General features: G+C 42.3%; 5 protein-coding genes and 1 long non-coding RNA gene across 8 annotated transcripts; 4 read left to right on the top strand and 2 right to left on the bottom strand.

Annotated features, from left to right (window-relative positions):
- Positions 1–496: 496 nt before the first annotated feature.
- On the top strand, positions 497–2,468 carry LOC116930973 (26S proteasome regulatory subunit 7). Of its 2 annotated transcripts, none has more exons than XM_032938441.2 (8): positions 497–665; positions 733–770; positions 841–1,015; positions 1,074–1,382; positions 1,447–1,611; positions 1,678–1,869; positions 1,928–2,123; positions 2,191–2,468. In XM_032938441.2, exons 3-8 carry the CDS (start codon positions 998–1,000, stop codon positions 2,346–2,348), a joined length of 1,038 nt encoding a protein of 345 aa, XP_032794332.2. In that variant the 5' UTR covers positions 497–665; positions 733–770; positions 841–997; the 3' UTR covers positions 2,349–2,468. The 2 variants fall into 2 exon arrangements, with proteins under 2 accessions (XP_032794332.2, XP_045034710.1); XM_045178775.1 differs by having other exon boundaries at positions 499–665; positions 841–1,035.
- LOC116930952 (cationic amino acid transporter 4) lies at positions 2,374–5,170 on the bottom strand. Its single transcript, XM_045178772.1, is given in 9 exon segments — positions 2,374–2,630; positions 2,632–2,719; positions 2,787–2,948; positions 3,021–3,249; positions 3,316–4,035; positions 4,095–4,309; positions 4,374–4,622; positions 4,687–4,919; positions 5,041–5,170. Coding segments are annotated over 9 exon segments (1,986 nt in total). The 5' UTR covers positions 5,055–5,170; the 3' UTR covers positions 2,374–2,554.
- LOC123475747 lies at positions 5,133–12,916 on the top strand. The gene is made up of 3 exons (XR_006651052.1): positions 5,133–5,143; positions 6,979–6,981; positions 12,789–12,916. It is a non-coding gene; the product is annotated as an uncharacterized LOC123475747 (long non-coding RNA).
- On the bottom strand, positions 6,760–7,642 carry LOC116930998. The gene is made up of 3 exons (XM_032938476.2): positions 7,490–7,642; positions 7,255–7,416; positions 6,760–7,185 (listed from the first exon to the last, which is right to left on the bottom strand). Exons 1-3 carry the CDS (start codon positions 7,493–7,495, stop codon positions 7,000–7,002), a joined length of 354 nt encoding a protein of 117 aa, XP_032794367.2. The 5' UTR covers positions 7,496–7,642; the 3' UTR covers positions 6,760–6,999.
- Positions 11,156–12,916, top strand: LOC116930974 (actin cytoskeleton-regulatory complex protein PAN1). The gene is made up of 3 exons (XM_045178774.1): positions 11,156–11,314; positions 11,395–11,730; positions 11,796–12,916. Exons 1-3 carry the CDS (start codon positions 11,309–11,311, stop codon positions 12,663–12,665), a joined length of 1,212 nt encoding a protein of 403 aa, XP_045034709.1. The 5' UTR covers positions 11,156–11,308; the 3' UTR covers positions 12,666–12,916.
- Positions 12,917–15,623: 2,707 nt separating this feature from the next.
- Positions 15,624–17,853, top strand: LOC116930960 (adhesive plaque matrix protein). 2 transcript variants are annotated; one of them, XM_045178773.1, is made up of 4 exons: positions 15,624–15,782; positions 15,857–16,351; positions 16,413–16,901; positions 16,998–17,853. In XM_045178773.1, the coding sequence occupies exons 1-4, from the start codon at positions 15,777–15,779 to the stop codon at positions 17,646–17,648; spliced, it is 1,641 nt and encodes a 546-aa protein (XP_045034708.1). In that variant the 5' UTR covers positions 15,624–15,776; the 3' UTR covers positions 17,649–17,853. The 2 variants fall into 2 exon arrangements, with proteins under 2 accessions (XP_045034708.1, XP_032794308.2); XM_032938417.2 differs by having other exon boundaries at positions 15,625–15,782; positions 16,413–17,853.
- The last annotated feature ends 802 nt before the right edge of the window (positions 17,854–18,655 follow it).

Here is an 18,655-nt window from a genome sequence, read left to right as displayed (position 1 = left end):
AATGCTTTCCTCTATAGAGATATGTCAACGTCAAGACGTGAGAATCAAGTAGCACCGCAAAACGCCCATTACGAAAACATTATCCCTATTGTATTTCATAACGAAACAATTTACGCTGAATTAGATTTAACTCCAAATAATGTGAATCAGGAAGGCGAGGCTGTGGGAGCAAATTTTCCTCCCAGACAATCACATGACATTGTAAATCAGGTAAATTCAGTCATTTATGCGGAACTACAAAAGTATTGAAATTTGACAAATGCTATTTGTTGCTGTGTATGATATGCTTACCACGACACGACGCTTACAACTGTATTTATGTAGCCTTAGAATGGCCTTAAGCGTAAACAAAACAAATAAAGGATCTATTCTTAAACTATTGACGAAGTTACTAAAATAATATTTTAGCAAATGCATTAAATCAGAAACTTTCGCCAGCCCTCAGGCACCAACGTCGAACCCATGAAGTGAGAAGATACTTCAAGCTCATATTCTTTTTGTTATACAAAATTTTCGGCTTGTCACGAAGCGAAATAGTTCCTCTGCTCCTGTGTTGAATATTTCTTCCTAACAATTCGAAAAAACCGTGAAAATGCCCGATCATTTAGGAGAAGATATGCGTAAGACTAAAAATGAAGAAGTCAAAGAAGAGAAAGACATTAAAGGTAAATTTTTAGTTGTTTGGTATTCGATCATCCAAAATGTTACTCTGCGTTCTGCTTTGCTTAACAGCTCTCGACGAAAGAGACATCGAGATTCTTAAGACCTATGTAAGTCACGATGTCTAAAGAGTTATATTGTCCTATCAGTTTTTATTTATTTCTTCAACTTAATCTACAGGGACAAGGACAATACACCAAAGCAATTAAAAATGTAGAAGAAGACATTCAGTCTATTATAAAGCGTGTAAATGAGCTCGCTGGAATTAAAGAATCAGATACAGGTTTAGCCCCTCCAGCACTGTGGGACCTTGCAGCTGATAAACAAAATTTAGCCAATGAGCAACCCTTTACAAGTAAGTTTTTCAATTCTTGCGTAGCAGTCAGAATCAGAATATTTTTTCTGTGTTTTAGGTTGCCCGCTGCACCAAAATTATCAATGCAGATTCCGATGATCCAAAATACATCATCAATGTTAAACAGTTTGCCAAATTTGTGGTTGATCTGGCTGATTCAGTGGCTCCCACAGACATTGAAGAAGGCATGCGTGTTGGTGTTGATCGCAACAAATATCAGATCCACATTCCTCTCCCACCCAAAATTGACCCCACCGTCACAATGATGCAGGTGGAGGAAAAACCAGATGTTACTTACAGTGATGTCGGTGGTTGTAAAGAACAAATTGAAAAGCTCCGTGAAGTCGTGGAAACGCCTCTTCTTCATGTAATGTAGATCTACGGTAATACTTGATTCATGAATTTAATAAGTAGCTTTTCTTTTTCTTCAGCCGGAGAGATTCGTGAATCTTGGTATTGAGCCACCCAAGGGAGTTTTGCTCTTTGGTCCACCTGGTACAGGCAAAACGCTTTGTGCTCGAGCAGTAGCTAACCGAACAGACGCTTGCTTCATCCGAGTAATTGGTTCCGAACTTGTTCAGAAATACGTCGGAGAGGTATGAGAATAAAATTTGCTCATTTATCGTAATGGTTTGCTAATAAATGATTTAACTTAATAACAGGGAGCTCGAATGGTCAGAGAATTGTTCGAGATGGCTAGGACAAAAAAGGCATGTCTCATCTTCTTTGATGAAATCGACGCTATCGGTGGGGCTCGTTTTGACGATGGTGCTGGTGGAGATAACGAAGTCCAGAGGACCATGTTAGAGTTGATTAATCAGCTTGATGGCTTTGATCCTCGAGGAAACATCAAGGTAAACCATCCTACGACATTAAACATTTATCGAACTAAAACTAGCAATTTTCTTTCAGGTATTAATGGCCACCAATCGACCTGATACTCTCGATCCAGCTTTAATGCGTCCCGGTCGTTTGGATCGTAAAGTGGAATTCGGTTTGCCCGACCTGGAAGGCAGGTCGCATATCTTCAAAATCCATGCTCGTTCTATGAGCGTGGAAAGAGATATCCGTTTTGAACTGCTGGCTCGTCTCTGTCCCAACAGCACTGGTAATAAAACCAACTCAAGTTTAGAAAATCTGTTAAAACTAACAGTCATCAATATTTCAACTTTAAGGAGCCGAAATTCGTTCAGTGTGCACCGAAGCTGGCATGTTTGCTATTCGTGCTCGTCGAAAGGTAGCAACCGAAAAAGATTTCTTGGAAGCTGTCAACAAAGTTATCAAGTCGTACGCTAAGTTTAGCGCAACACCTCGCTACATGACTTACAATTAAATTTCAAAACACACGGTTAAACGGATTGCCTGTTGCATATAATACGTGTATTCCGGCCATTTTCTCTCCTCTATTTTTTGTTTGTTTTTCCAATGGCCCGTAATACAATGTGAAAGGTAACTGAATAGTTAAGAACAAATTTCTCTTTTTAAATAGATCTAAAGTTTAAACATTGACGTAGATATAGTGACTTTTAAAATAGCGTTTTAATTTTCTGTTTGAGACGAAGGTGTGCTGGGAAGATCCTTGGCTGTTAGAGTAGAACCCCACTTCACCCGAACGGGAGTTGGATTTCAGTAAGCCGGAGTAAGAACTGACAGCGGCGTTTTCTTTGCTGTGTCGCATTCCGTATGCAAAGTAAATTACGAATCCTGCAGATCATTTTGATTAGCATTTCACGGGATCCAGATTGGATAGCAATATTAGGCAGGCACATACCTATTGACATCCAAATGGCGAATCGAATCCACGTCATCGGGTTCAAATTCACCATAAGAGCGACATTAGCCGCGATGGATAGAGCTGGAAGAGTCGGAACCCAAGGAACTTTGAATCGTAAGCCTTCGGTCGACTGGTTGTGAACAGCAATAAGGACTAGTGCTAAATAATTAAATGAAGGAAAACAAATTGGCGATAAATAAGCTAAAAACAATGCAACCGTGATGGACTCACTAATGAGAGAAACTGCCACGAGGAAAGTTAGTAATACAGCCAGCCACCATTCTGGCCCGTTTGGATGGTAGACGGCCCTTCCTCCCCATTGAAGAATAGCAAAAATGCAAGAGCAACTGACGGTGAAAATAAAAACACAAGTGGCTGGAAGAACACCCGGCTCGTAGCTGCCCAAGATCCTTTCAATCCAATAGAATTTCGGCTTCAACCGGCCGGCTTCGTTCAGCATCTATCCCAAAATCAAACAATAATTCATGGCACACACACACACCCAAGTATAGTTAATTATACAAACATCGACAAACTCCTTGGCACTTCCAGGTGATGGTGGGGTCTCCGTTAACGGGAGTACATCAGACTTGCTGACTAGCGGGCGATAGCGTAGGATAATAACAGCTGCCGAGACGATCGTGTATGCCATCAACGTACCGATGGACATGAATTCGACTAGTTTTTCAATATCGAAAAATAGTGCCACGATGGCGCTAAATAGGCCGCAAACACCGATGGTGATTAGTGGCACCTGGGTTTTCTCATGGACTCGAGCGAAGACTTTAAAGAGGAGTCCGTCTTGCGCCATAGCGTAAACTCCACGTGGAAGAGAAAAGAGAGAGCCGAAAAGGGTGGTCGTCATGCCGGCCAATGCACCGATGCTAATGACGATGCGTGCCCAGGTGATGCCGTGAGAGGCGAAAGCGTCGGGTAAAGCAGCCGTCGGGTTGATGAGCGTATAGGGCACCATCAGGGTGAGAGCAGCCGAAACGCACATGTAGCCCAACGAAACGACGCTCATCGAAACGAAAGTTGCCACCGGGATAGAGAAACTCGGGTCACGAGCCTCTTCTCCCGAGGTGGCGATGCTATCGAAGCCCACGTACGCATAGAAACAGGTAGCCGCCCCGCTTAAGATTCCGGAGAACCCAAAGGGCGCGAACCCACCGTAATCAGTCCAATTGTGGTAATCAGCCCAATAGAAACCGAATCCACTGACAAATACAATGACGCCAATGTTTACCTGACAAAGTTATAAATTATTGAAAGAATAATGCAATAAAGATATTGAACGTAGCCTACCATAGTGAAGAAGCTGTTAAAGTAAGAGGAGCCCTTAACTCCCAAAGTAGATAATCCGCAATAAGCCAGACAAACGGCAAAGGCTAAGAAATCTGGCGTTTTGGCCATCATGTCGTTGTGCATTTCACCGAAAACTCCGGCCGTTGCGTTAGCAATTACTCCTCCAGCTAACGCATCCACGTAGCCGCTCCAGGCTCTGGCCACTGACGCCGCACCTGTGCGTAACCCGTCCACATAATAAATGTTTAATACAATTTAAATCTGATCTTGAAAACGTACCAATCATGTGTTCCAATAGAATGTTCCAGCCGATGACAAACGCCCAGAACTCTCCTATGGTTACATAAGTATATACGTAAGCGGATCCGGCTTTAGGTACGCGGCTGCCGAACTCCGCGTAACACAATGCAGCTAAAACAGAAGCTAATCCAGCGATTAAGAAGCTCAAAACGATGGCTGGTCCTGCCATATTGTGAGCCACTGTGCCCGTCAACACGTAAATGCCAGCACCCACCATATGTCCAATACCTAACGATGATTGTCTGATTTAACTTTGACCTGAATTCATAGTCTTATAACGTAACACGTATACCAAGCATTGTTATGTCCAAAGTCGACAGACATCTTCGCAAAGGTGTTTCCATAAGATTTTCTCCTAATGTTTTGCGCCGGTTCATCTGGAAGCACGTCGAACTGACGAAACGACATAATAGTCGGTTGCGTAATCCGCCCATCTCTTCTGGATTATCGTCTCCGGAAGGATTGCCAAGTTCCGAATTTCCAGTGGCAATCGATACTTCTGCAACTGATGGCGGTTGAGTTTCTCTAAAATGATTAAAGATAAAAGTAGAAACTAATCAATATACAGACGCACAATTAGCTAACTAATTATTAAGTATGGTTGTGGTCTAGTCAAAATCCCAAACAACTTGAATAGGATACGCACGTTGAATGAGCCATTATATATTTTTTTAAAAAAAAGACCAGCTGGAAAATCAGTCAACCAAAAGGTAAAGAGGATTTCGTGTTTGGGAGCAACAGACGTGTTCGTCACGGTGTTAATCAGTTGACTAACACTGATGAACTAACTTGCTCTGACAATTGAAGAGCGATGTTTTTATATAAGGCTATCGGTAAACAAGGAAAGGTGATTGTCCTTCAATGTAAACGTTGAAGGTCGAACAAGCCCCAAAGTTCCAGACCTTAACGTAGGTGACTAATAGAGGTACGTGTCAGACAAACAAATGTTGGCACATCACCAATGTTGGATGGAAGGAGAGAGCAATTAACTTGCCCATCACATCCCATCGATATGGATCAAGAGCAGAAACAAAGGAAGGATTAGAAAACGAATCACTCTTCTACACACCACTGTTTTTCATTAAGGAATTTAATTAAATTCTAGATGCAGGTGAAATTAATCACAGGAAAACAAGATGTTTCTTAGGAAGATCAGAACGAGTTACCTTAGGTGGCTGGGATTCAGTGACCGGATAACATTAATTCGAACCAAGAATCACTTGTAATCACTCTACTGCAACCCAGCAAATTAATTGAGAAGAAATCACGACTACAAGCAGAAGTGAAAACAAGGAAAGACGAGTCTTGTGATTCGTATCTTTTGTCTTAACATTCCCTGCGTTGGGTGTTTGCCTGATTCGGTATTCGACAGCAGTGAAGGGTATAGAAAGTCGTGAAAGATTCAACAGTTGACAACGAATAGCATAGGACCTGGACAACAACTTCAAATGGGCTACGCTGTCTCATACTAGACTCGTCAAAATGAAAGCGAAGCTTTCACACATGACCGTGACGTTTTTTTTCGTGTCCATTGCTCATCAAGACGACCAACATATAATTGCTCGTTCGAGTTGTTCATCGTCACAGAAGACTGGTTCCCAATTGACGAGAACGAAGCGAAATATGTCACTGAGAAAACTGTAAGGTTTCTGTTCCAGTCGTGTCATCGCATAAATATTCGTTTGTAAAGTTTTCTCATTTTTCGATTATTCCCGCTGTTTGTATTTAACCTAGTATAGTAAACAAGTTCCAGTTTTTTCTTACCTCACGTAAAAGACGTCTCCGATTTGTGTCTCTTTTCACGCTGTAGAGAATAAATAGAAATCGATCTACACAGAAAGTGTATACACATACAGAGACTTTGCGTCGAGACAGACCATGTGGAACAGCTGTTTCGAGAACTACTGCTGTGTTTGGTGGCCCTTTTTTTTGTTACGTTAACTACATCCGATCGGCCACACAATACCTGCGCGTTTGGTTGCGCGTTCGTGCAACCAAGGACGTGCATTTTATTTATTGATCGTTCTCGTCAACGCGTGTCCAAGTACCTCGAAAAAGAGCCTCGGTTTCCTTTCAATATTTTATTTTTTACTGTCGCACTTATCAATCTCATATAATCACGAACTTTTTGCGTGTGTGTTATGTCGACTTACAGCCGCAGCCACAACCCACAAGGACGAGTGTTTGGCATTGAAGGAAACTATACCCAAGTACGGATATCTGTAGATACCGCAAAACATAGAAGAGAACGTTGTAAAAAGGGCCGCAGACAGACGCACGTCGTGCGTGAAAAACTAAAAGATTCGAGTTGCACAAAAACAAAGGCAATTACATCGATTGCCATTAATGGCGTAATTTCTTTTAATCGTTTTTTAAAAATGAACTTGTGTATTGAGGATGTGGGCAGTTGTAACATACCGTTGTACATTAAAGGGAAACGCCTTCTTACTTACCTGAGCAAAATAGACGTTGACAAAGGGATCGCTATACGTGAAACAAAATGACGTGCACTCCAACACGCGTGTGAAATCTATACAAAACACTCGAGGTGTTGTCAGAAATGTTCGGTTCTCGAAATCAAAAGTCTGTGTGTTTTATCAGTGATTTACAAAACAATGCCAGGTCGATAGCCAGCAGCGGTATTGGTCAACGAGAAACGCTTTGTTCCGACGACGATTCCTTTCTTCAAACGGTTCTGATGATCGGGACCGCCAACTGTGTACGAAGCACCAAGAGGCACTGTCAAGAAATCCCCTTGTCTGAACGTGCCTACATTGTAGTTGGTGATAACCTACGCGAGTTTACCAAAATGCATCAATAATATTCTTGTGCTGAATGTTTTTAAACGATAAATACTTACTGTCGGTTCGTCTTGATATTGTGAGCCTTGATCGGATGCGAAAAGGCCGTAATCAACAGGTGAATTCTCGTAGGGGATAATTAAATGATCGAGGGATGATTTTTGAGCTACTGGCATCGATACCACCGTCATCCAGCATCCAACAGCGCAAATGAGGAGCACCTTGTTAAAAACAGAAATCAACAAATGTTTTGTTTTTCCTGCGGATGTGTCGCACACTTTCAAAAATGTTTACCTTCATCGTGGAACTTGCTTACGGGAGGGTTTCGTTGGTCGGCAAATAAACGATGAATGAGCTGTGCTTGAAGACCAACATAGTCCTCTTATATAGAGCCGGAGCTCGTACAGCAGCTGCTCGTAGCGTACGTCCAGCGAGGCGGAAAAAAATGTACGACGGCCAGCAAAGAGAATATGGAAGGGGGGAAAGATATGCCATTGTTCACTTTCACCTCGACCGGTTTACGACGACTCATTAATTGCCGGACGCTCATGCAGGACCACTCTCTGACTTTCTCCGCTTGTTTAAGCTAAAAGAAATAATATACCCTCACATAAACACACACACACACACACGACTGAGGATACAACAATGTTCAATTCCGTAAAAAGTGAAAATGCTTTTTCCCACAATAACAAAAGGTCCGTGAAGAGGGTAAAAACAAGGGAGGGAGATAACAAGCGGCGATGGATGGGCAAACACACAGCAACAAAAAAAATGCCCATCAGCGTTTTCACCTGTGTCATCGTACACCTGTCTGAGTACACCATCTTCTTTTCCATCGAGGACACAACTATATCCGACAGGTTAAATGGCCGTGGTTTTTTTTTTTCTTTTACGAGAAGAAGATTATGACCGAGCAGCTGAAGGAGAAGAAAACTCGAGTCATCAACCGACTATTTTCTGTTTCGGGCAAGTGTTGCACGGAGGAACCAGATTCAAGAGAGCGATATAAGAAAAACGAGAGATTTTAAAGAAATAAAATGAAAGTCAGAAAGAAAAAAAAAGCAAATATGGGTCTGTTTTTCTAGTTGGAATCATTTAAGTACTTTTTCCACTCGAATGGCATTTCGGAGAGATGTTGCACAAAACACGCTATATAGAATGTTTGCTATTCTTGGGGATTCTTTTCTATTTTCGAGAAAACATCTCACACGGAGGGATACCAAAGGCAAACAAAAGAAAAAGGTGCTGCTTTCTCCGCTCTCTCTCTCTCTCTCCCCTTGTTCCTCCAGGAACGGTTTCACCAGTTGAGATATGCACTTAACCGCTAATCCTGTTCTTGTAGGGCTTTTTCTCCGCGTTTGTCTGCTGTATATGTCATCAAAAACGGCTCTTTTGACAAGTGCGTCTCTGCCCGGGGACTTTAAATTAATTCTCGGTTCATTTAAAGGTATGATTAACCCACCTAATAGATAGTAATGGCTAGACCATTGTCACTGAAAAAAAAAACGTGACCGATATCGGTAATGATAAGTGGTTTGGTAGGTTCTAGCAATAGGTGGCATCAGCGTGCACATTTGTATACCGCCTTCTATAAACTTTCTGTTGCCATGATGGAATGACATTTTTTTCGGAGATTATTGAGAGATATTACAATACAGGAAACTGAAGAATATTTTCAACCGGTTTAAGATTTTCATTTCAGAAAATTCTACGAACCCGATAATCACAGTGGCTGGAGGAACTGGGTCAATTTCGCTCTTGATATACAAACGGCACTCTCTTTCCTATTCATCAGGTGAGTATAAAATGATTGTGACCTTGGCATCAGGTGAATATGTTTGCATTATCATCGTGGCATTCAATTAGGAAAGAGTGGCTTTTCTTTTAAAATATATAATAGGCCTCTACATAATGCTTTCATTTTTCCGAAAATAGAAAGGTATGCATAGTTGGGCGGATGAGTGTTGGGCCTCTTCCAGAAAGTGAAAAGCCATGGTGAAATGGAAACACGCAGGCCTACCTATTTAATTAAATTTTTTATTTTCTACGTCAACGATCTTGACCTTGGTACGTCATTATTTAAATGGAGAGGGGAAATCGAAAGCCGCGGGAGTTTCTATACGGAACAAACGTGTAAATTATAAAGCACGCGTGAAAATAGTCGTGCTAAACCGAAAGCGCTTTCACGTTTCATTATAGAGAAGTCAGTATCGCGAACTAAAAATTTTTTTTCGTTTTTTACCCATAGAATTCGCATTGAATGTCTAGTCTGGTTTGCCTAGAACGAGATTTTCATTATTACGAAATAGCTGGACGAGACATAAGCGGCCGACCTCTTCGATTTCACCGTTCGCTTTATTAGGTCACTCGATTATCGGGATTGTTATCCATCGGCGAATACCTAGACATGCGCATTTTTTCGTTTTCACTCACGTTTTATTCATTGGCAATATAATGAGTCATAAATTCTTTTCAAATAATTCGATTAAATACAAATGCAAGAAACTGGAAATTGATTTGTCCTGTTCAATAAGGTCCATTAATTGGCTTATGTCACTAGAACAGCCATAATGAGGACATTGAATGTCTGCACGGGGACTATCAATGATGACATCGTCTACGATGAGAGCTATTACCTTAGAGAAACAAAACATCGTGTAAATATTTACGGGAACTGTAAATTGTAGCCACCACACAGAGCAAAAAAAAAAAAGGAAAGCCTGATTCGATTTTTGCTGTCTGCTGCAATAGAAAGTCGCAAAAGAACGAGACCTGGACGTTGCCCTAAAATTGGTCTACCTGACATGCAAGTTAAAACATTAAATGCAAATAAAACATGTCGACTCGACCCCTTTTAACTTCTTGGCATCGTCATCTGGTCCACGTCGCTAATGAGTCATTTTTTTTTTGAGCGTGATGGATATCGGTACCATTTTTATGATGGACACCGAGCAAATGAATTCCGCGAAGATCCCTGATAATTAAAAAAATTGCTATCAAATAAAGGCGTTTTATGTTACACGATAGATATCAATCATTATACATCGAATCGATGAGGTCTTTTCACTTTTTACGATCAATTTTAGCGATGGTGGTGATGAGTGAATAATCACGAATCATGCGGGCCGATCATAGAACAATGTGCGCTCCCCCCAAAAGAAATTGTTGAATGAATTGATTGTGTGAGGAGCCTCGATTGAAATGCTCTATCACCATCCATTAAAACGTATAATGATGGATGTGGGCCGAATGCGACGACATCCATCTGTCAAACTCGAAAATTCACGATGATGATTTATCGCAATTGATGCGGGACACGTTGGGTGTACTCGTCAAAGTTAAGGTGAACTTCTGAATTTAAAAAAATAAAAACAACAACAATAGACAAACATTGGTGGTGATACTACAATCTCTTTTTTTTTTGGGCATCACCAGCTTTTCCAAAGTGTCCTATCACCTATGAGGTAAAGACGACATAGATATCGTTTGGTAAAACGGATCGGGATTCTTCTGAAAAAACAAACCTGTCGTCCGTCTGGCGACAGATTTAGTTCATTTTCTCCTTTGTATATTACCTCACGTTCGTTTCTCCCACTTTCTCCTCGCTAAAGCAAAAAGAACGAAGGCGGAATCCATCGGGCGAAATGCAGCGCTTCTTGACGCCGTGTGCGAAGAGGTACGCGCAAGAGCAAACGGGTGGTGAAAGCCGTGGATGCGCTACTCTCTCGTTGGATGCTACTACCGGTCGAGGGGCGAATGTCGTTCGCCTGTTTCACATTCTATAAGTTCTCCAGATAAGCAAATAAAAAAAAGGACCAAATTGAAAAAGAAAAAAACAGATAATAATTAAAAACCGGTTTTTCTTTTATTTAGTTGTTCTTCCTCTTTGTACGCGTGTTATTTTATTTTTTTCTCTCCATTTCCAGTTCACAAAAAAAAAGAGGCTCTCCGGGTGTATCCTATAGCACGTGTTGCAACTTAGATAGATGGAGGAAGAAAACGCCCCGGATTGAAGCCATCGCTGGCCATCGGCCGCATATATAAGACAACAGACTCGACATAGTTCAATCGTCACAATAGTTTCAACCTTTCCTAGCCAAACACATCAGCATGAAGGTAGTTATTTCTTTATTCCCAATTCTGAAATCGTGAAATCTTTAATTTACCTGGATTTCCCCCCTCCCCACCCCATGTAGATCTTGGCATTTATTGTCGTCATCGTTGCCGCTTCTGTCAGCGGTGACGCTCAGCAACGATCGCAGCGTCCCCCCATCAGGATTTACCATCCGGAATTTAAGATTCCCATTGCCCGGCCGTATTCGGCCATCAAAAGGGAAACTCCTGTCAATCCGGTAGTGATTACACCTTCAGCATCCAGGCAATTGAACATCGCAAAGGAAGAAATCAAAGAGGAGTTCAAACCGGAGATCGCACGGCCGGTTGTCAGACAGGTGGCAAAACCAGCGGTTAAAGAAGAAATGAAAGCAGAGGTGAAGAACGAAGCCAGACCAGAAGACTCCCTCAAAATCAAGGTATAAAACAATATAAGCGACGAGAAAAGTTAATCCTTGTAAGGTTAATCATATTGAAATAAAAGATGCAGGCCGTTCGATCTATTGGAAACCAGAAGAATCCCAGATCGTATTCATTTGGCTACGTCATCAAGGATCAGGAGACGTTCAACGATTTCGAACAGCAGGAGAAACGCGATGGTGATGTGGTGACGGGATCTTATCGAGTCAACTTGCCCGACGGTCGTGTCCAGCTCGTTAATTACAGGTCAGCACCTGAGACTGGCAATATAATGCAAGTCAGTTACGAAGGAGAAGCCAAATATCCGGATTACGTCCCAACAACAGAAATGATGGACAATAAAGGGAAGAGGACTATCGTTTCTGCCTCCAACAAGGCCGCCAAAGTCAATCAGGTCATAAAAATCAATCAAGAAATTATTAAGATCAACCAGGAGGTTAAAAGCAATCAGCAAATCAAGGTCGATCAGGATGTCAGGACGAACGCCGACAAGGAAATCAAAGCCGTTTACACGCGTCCAAGTCCCGCACCACCGACCCCGAAGGCTGTCGTCCTTCCAGTTAAATATTCAGCCCAATATAAAACTGCACCTCGAGCCCCAACTAGAGCACGATCTGTTGAATCTTTCGTTCCATCCGAATCTCTTCCTACTCCCGAGAAATTAGCCGCTGAATCTCCTTCGGCGCCTTCTGAATCTTTGCTGCGAATCATTTCGAAATCGTTGCCGAAACCCGAGAAATTCAGCGCTCCCGTTCGAGCTAGGATCGTTGAATTTCCAGCTGTTGCACCCACCCCTGAAGAAGCTGTTCTCGAGGAGGATTTCAATGACGTGTTGGAGTTTGATGGACCTTTACCTATTCCAGCCGCTTATCGCAATGGCCGCCGTATCGGCAACCGTGCTAACATACGCAAACAGGTGGAGCGATGGTGGTAAACGAACGAACGCAAAACTCGACCGAATTTGGACCCCAATAACTTATGCAGTTATTAAGATTTGTTTTTTTGTTTTCTTGGAACTCTGAGTTCCATACTTACTAACCATACCTACATAGAATAGTCCGATCGGCATTCATCGTGCGTTGACGCATTTGAATCGCCGCAGACATTGTTATTGTTTTATTGTTTTCCCTTCGTTGTTGTTAAAGTAGATTTCGAATCTTTACAAATACATTATGCTCATACTCACGTTGCTGAAGTCATTCACTTTTTTTTCGATTAAAATTTAAAGAGAAGGGATTCAAAATTAGGAGAATGCGGTCAGTCGGCCATCAGAAGACACCCTCCTCCCCTCAAAAAACCTGCTGCTCTACAATGACGACAGAGAGAAAATGTTAGATATGTCGAAAGCGAAACGTTTTTTGTTAAACCACGCATTGTTATAACCGCCAAGGTTGATGTAATCGGCTATGGTCGTGATGCTTCTGTTCCGCCATGCGAGCATCATGTACATTTTTATTCACGCAGACCTTTTTTTCTTTTAGGTGGGTGGGTCTAATGCTGATGTGGTTGTCGTGTTTTTATTTTTTGCCTCCTGTGCTTATACTTTGATTGTTATTAAATCTTTTGTTCGCAACTCTATGAATAGGAAATAAATAGGGGCCGGAGAGAGCGAGAGTTTAAGATAGGCTTTTCCAGGGAAGCCGCAAAAAACAATTGACTATCACTTTCCAAGGTTTCGGTAATTGCGTCATTTTTCGAGAACATTTTTTTGTTTTGTATTACGTTACCCTTTCCCCTATGAAGATGGTACCATCGACAAAAAATGGGGACGAAAGAACATCCCTTTTTTTTTGTGGAAAAATTCTAAGAAATAAAAAAAAAATTAGGTAAATTGGATGCGAAGTGATCTAATTCACTTTGCTGCTAATGAAAAAATGTAGACACGTATTGGGAGGTCTGTGAACGCTAATTAACTAGCTCTTTGATGAACTCGGGTTTAAACAGAGGTGGATAAACAACATGTGCCCTTAAAAGGGCACGAGAAAAGACTTGAATAAATCAAAGAGAAAAAAAAAAAAGGATTCATTTGCATTTTTCGGTTGTTTTTCTCCTGTTTTTTTAAAAGATATTTTAATATAGGCTACTTTCTAATGAGTAAGCTGTAGCACCCAGGAACAGGGAAACACTTTTCACTCGTCCGCATATATTTGATGTACACAAACTGTATCGATACGGGCAACTCGTGTCTAGTTGTTTGTATATATTTTTGTTGGCGTGCAAAGCTTTCGGGATCCCGCATAAAAGGGGGGCAAAGCCAACCGGTTTCTTATTTATATCGTTACATTATCACTTCATCTGATGGTCGTCTTTCTATGTTAAAAAAAAAACCCCAAAAATGTAGCATATCCTTTAACTATATACGCTAATATTTGGGTCAAGCGAAACTAACGGGGTAGCGGATGGGGAAATCTTTTTTTTCATCACCACGCCCTTTTCGAGCTCCGAGAATCACCTCATATTAGCCAGGCCCACTAAGACGTGCACTCAAAAAATTTTGCCGTAGCACGTCATTTTTTTTTTGTCTTCATGTTTTTGTAATAAACATTTGAAAATGAATTACGACGAGAGTCAGCGAAGGAGCGATGTATGTATCCACTTTCCATTTCTCCTTCGGAATATCACGACTTTTTGTTGAGAAATTCTTTTTTTTTCCCCGACCTTTTTCTGTATGTGTGTTGACGCTTTTTAGGTTGAAAGCCTAAACAGAAAAATGAATTTGAATGCAAGAATTTCTTCTTAATAAGAGAAGATGTGGGAAGATAGGTCTTAATCAGTGTCCTCAATTGCGTCATTGAATAACGAGGTGGGTTTTAATCTTACAATCGTCACCGTATTTGAATGCTGATGGAAAAGGGATGTCATCGGCCTTGATGAAAATCTAGGCTGGCACGAGTTACGCCAAATCACGCAAAATTCCAAAGAATTCTTCAGGTCAGTGGCTTTCCAAAGGTAAATGAATCGCGTGTGACTGTATCTTCGTTCACATCCACGTAAGCCGTTGATATACAAATAGGATACCGCCATCATCACATCAGCAAAAATCTTATACATACCCAGATTGTGTATCCGTGATGTCTGTGTGGTTGATTGCACCAAATCAAGCTGCACCACTCACGGGGGGAAAGTTGTTCTTGTTTCAAAACTCTTTCTTTATTTTTATATGCTTTTGAGAAACGTGAATATTGTTTACAAACATAACCACTGGACTTTTTTTGTTGTTGTTGTTTGCTGACCAGCGAAATTTCCACTCAAAAGTCCGTTGACTTTAGTCACGAAATGCGCCCAGTGTTTTATGCCTTTACATTTCCCAGAGCATTTATATGGAGCTTTTCAATTGATTGCTGTATAGAGTTATTGTAGCTTCTATACGGAGGGATCAAATTAAAGTGCAAGATAAAGAAAATCAAAAATTTTTTTTAAATTGGGGCGTGCCTCTTATTTTTTTCTTCTTCTTCTTTGATCGTGATAGTTAGAGGGACGATTTGAAAAACTTTCTCGCCCGAATTCATTTTGTTTCCTATTCATTGTTCGAACACGCACACTGGAATATTTGCCTTTAGTGTTGCAGGCCAGTTAAAGACGTTAGACGTGCACACACACAAAAAATAGATCGAGCAACTGCCATAAGTTGGGCGGGGAAGACACTCGACGTTAGCAAGAAGAGAAAGGGAAAGGCCAACAAGCCGTGGACAATTGCGCCCTTTAGATATTATATCGTCAGTCTGTCTGTTTGGTGGGGGAGTTGGGTGAGAACAAGGAGAAAGACGGGCAACACATCATCAGTAAGAGAGAGCAAAGGTGTGTGTCTATACGCGTGGGCTGTACACACACAGGTAAGCAAAACTGCACAACTGTTCACCTGTTATACCGCACTGCGTGCAAAGGAGGCGGGTATATATTGCCAAAGACGATGGAAGCATCTATACACCGCCTATATAAGTCAGACTGAGCACATCAACATTCAGTACAGTTGACTTCTACCTCTTTTGGAAGTAAAGCTGTGTTAGCTTTGCTCCCCTTTCACATACACAAACAAGTACACAACATGAAGGTATATAGCCATCTTTAATTAATACGAACAACTGATTCATTCTCATCTTCCTTTTTTTATGATCCCATTCGCAGATTTTTATGATCTGCATCGCTTTTATGGCTGCTTTAGTAGCAGCTGCTGATGACGCACCAGTTCAGCGGCGTCGTGTTCAACCGGCAACGACGGACGAAGCGCCCGTGTACCGTCGTCGCGTCCAGCCTGCAGCTGACGAGGCACCCATCATCCGCCATCGTGCCCAGTCTGCCCGTTATGCCCCTAAAACATACGACGAGCCTAAGGATTACCCTAAACCCGAACCATCTTACCCCGCTAAGCCAGCTGCTGCTCATTACGAAGAACCAGCAGAGTACAAACCTCCAGCTTACGTTGCGTCTAAACAGCAAGAACCGGACTACACCCAACCTGAACCTGCCTATCCAGCTAAGCCTGTGTATCGGCCTCGTCAGCCTGCTTATCCTAAAGAGCAAACTGAGCCAGAGTATCCCCGTCCGGCAATTAGGAAGCCCGCCTACAAGGCTGCTGAACCTGCTCCATACAATGCTGACCAGGAACAGGAGGAAACGGAGGTATGTTTGAAGAACACGTTAGCAAGTGATTGAATAACACTTCATTGTTGTTGATTGTTAGGTAACAAGAGAGCCGTACAATTTTGGGTACGCCATCAAGGACGAATACGATGATTACGGTCGTCATGAGGAAAGCGATGGCAAGGTGGTCACTGGATCTTATCACGTCGTTTTGCCCGATGGTCGTAAGCAGACTGTTAAGTACAGGGCTGATCCCGAAACAGGATTCACCGCTGATGTCACTTATGAGGGCGAAGCCATTTATCCCGAGTACATTGAACCAACTCAATCACCGTACAAGGCTACCCCTGCCTACCAAGCTGAACCTGCCTACCCTAGACCATCTTACCCAAAGAAGCCTGATTATCCCAGTAGACAATCGTATCCTAAAGAGCTAGCTTATCCCGAGCCAGCTGCTCCAGCTAAGCCAGTTTATCGCGAGCCTGCTGCTCCAGTTAAACCAGTTTATCGTGAGCCTGCTACCCCAGCTAAACCCGTTTATCGTGAGCCAGCTGCCCCAGCTAAACCCGTTTATCGTGAGCCAGCTGCCCCGTCAAAGACTGCCTACCGTGAGCCAGTCTATCCCGAGAGAGAAGCTCCAACTAAGCCTGATTATCGCGAGCCAACCTACCCCGAGCCAACTGCTCCACCTAAACCCGTTTATCGCGAGGCAGCTTATCCCGAACCCACTTACCCAGAGCCTACTTACAAGAGACCATCGTATCCTAAACCCGAATATCCGAGACCATCTCATTCCGGAAGACCAGTTTACCCAAACAGGCCAACTTATTCCGAGCCAGCTCCATCAAAGCCAGCCTATCGCGAACCAGTTTACAAAACCGAACCGAAACCGGAACGAAAACCTGAACCTACTCCAGAGGTAACTACCCAGGAATACAAACCTACCACAACTACCCCTGCTCCTACTACAACAACAACCACCACACCAGCTCCTACTACTACCACTACTGAAGCTCCTTACACCGAGACAACATATCCTGAACCTTCCTACCCTGAAGAAGCCTACCCTACTCGACCACCTTATCCAGCAGAGCCAACTTACTCCAGACCACCTTACCCGAAGCTTGAATATCCCAGCAGACCGTCTTATCCAGAACCACCAGCCTACACCAGACCTTCCTACCCCGAGCCAGCTTACCCATCCAGACCCACCTATCCTTATCCAGGTGAAGATCGTCCAGAGCCTTCCTTCCCAGTATACAGACCCGTTTACCATCGTCCTGAGCAAGACTCTGCCCCAGAGTACAGGCCCCCTCAACAATATACGCCAGTATGAATAATTTAACTCAAAAGTCCATAATAATAAGCCGTCAATATGCATCCTACTAAAAACAGATAAAATCATCTATATATTATAATAAGAGACGATGAGTCGATCCTTCATTGTAGTGTGTAAGAAAAATATGTGCTTCCTCATTTTGTATTCGTGTGATGCCTTACGATATTGAACCAATAAAAATGTATATCTCCCAAAACCAAAAGAACGAAGGAAATCTTTTTCTTTTTCATGAAAATGAGGTCTAACTCGCGTCCTCTCACGTTATACTCTTTCACTTTCTACGCCAAAGTGTGCGAGAAATTCGATTCGTCAACCAACTGAGCACACACAAAGCAGCAATCAGACGAGCGAAAGCGCGATGAAAAACTGGGGCTCCATCGCAACACGACCGGCTCTTTTTTTCTTAAAGAAAGAAAAGTTGAATTCAACTCCCGCCGTGTTTGTGTCGTGTAAAACCAAGAACAAAGCGTAACCGCACGATATGATGGACGACCGCGCGTTACGGCCAACCAATTGTCGGATGTTACGAGATGAAGACGATCTTTTATACGTCTTGTCTTCTTGATGTGCATGACAGCAATAGAGAAAGTGCACATTCTCCGGTCATTAAATTTAACCATTTGGCGGGGGGGCTGTTTTCCCTCTGTGCTCGTTAAGCTGATGGGCGAAACCTTCCGTCATAAGGTGAACGTTATAGCTTGTAGTAGTGAACAACAGGTGATTGTTATGTATATATACGTTTTGTAACGTACTCTTTTTCTTGTTGAAATATTACGAGAAATCGAATCTGCTTTCGTTTGTGAGAATATAGCTTCAGGAGCCAATGTGTTCAACGAACTTTTGGTTTTCCATTGTGTTATGATAGGCTACGGGAAATAGAATCTCATTATCATCAATGAGAATGGAAAACAATCATTTTTCACGAGGTTCTGTGCATTCTCACCTGTTACCTGGCGCTAGGAGCTGCCTCTTAAAAAAAAAAAAAGGGAAAGCGAGAAGAAGTG

The sequence above is a fragment of the Daphnia magna genome, linkage group LG9, assembly GCF_020631705.1.
Source record: "Daphnia magna isolate NIES linkage group LG9, ASM2063170v1.1, whole genome shotgun sequence".
Classification (NCBI taxonomy): Eukaryota; Metazoa; Arthropoda; class Branchiopoda; order Diplostraca; family Daphniidae; genus Daphnia; species Daphnia magna.
The sequence above is the reverse complement of the archived record's forward strand: the minus strand, read 5'-3'. Positions and strand labels throughout refer to the sequence as shown.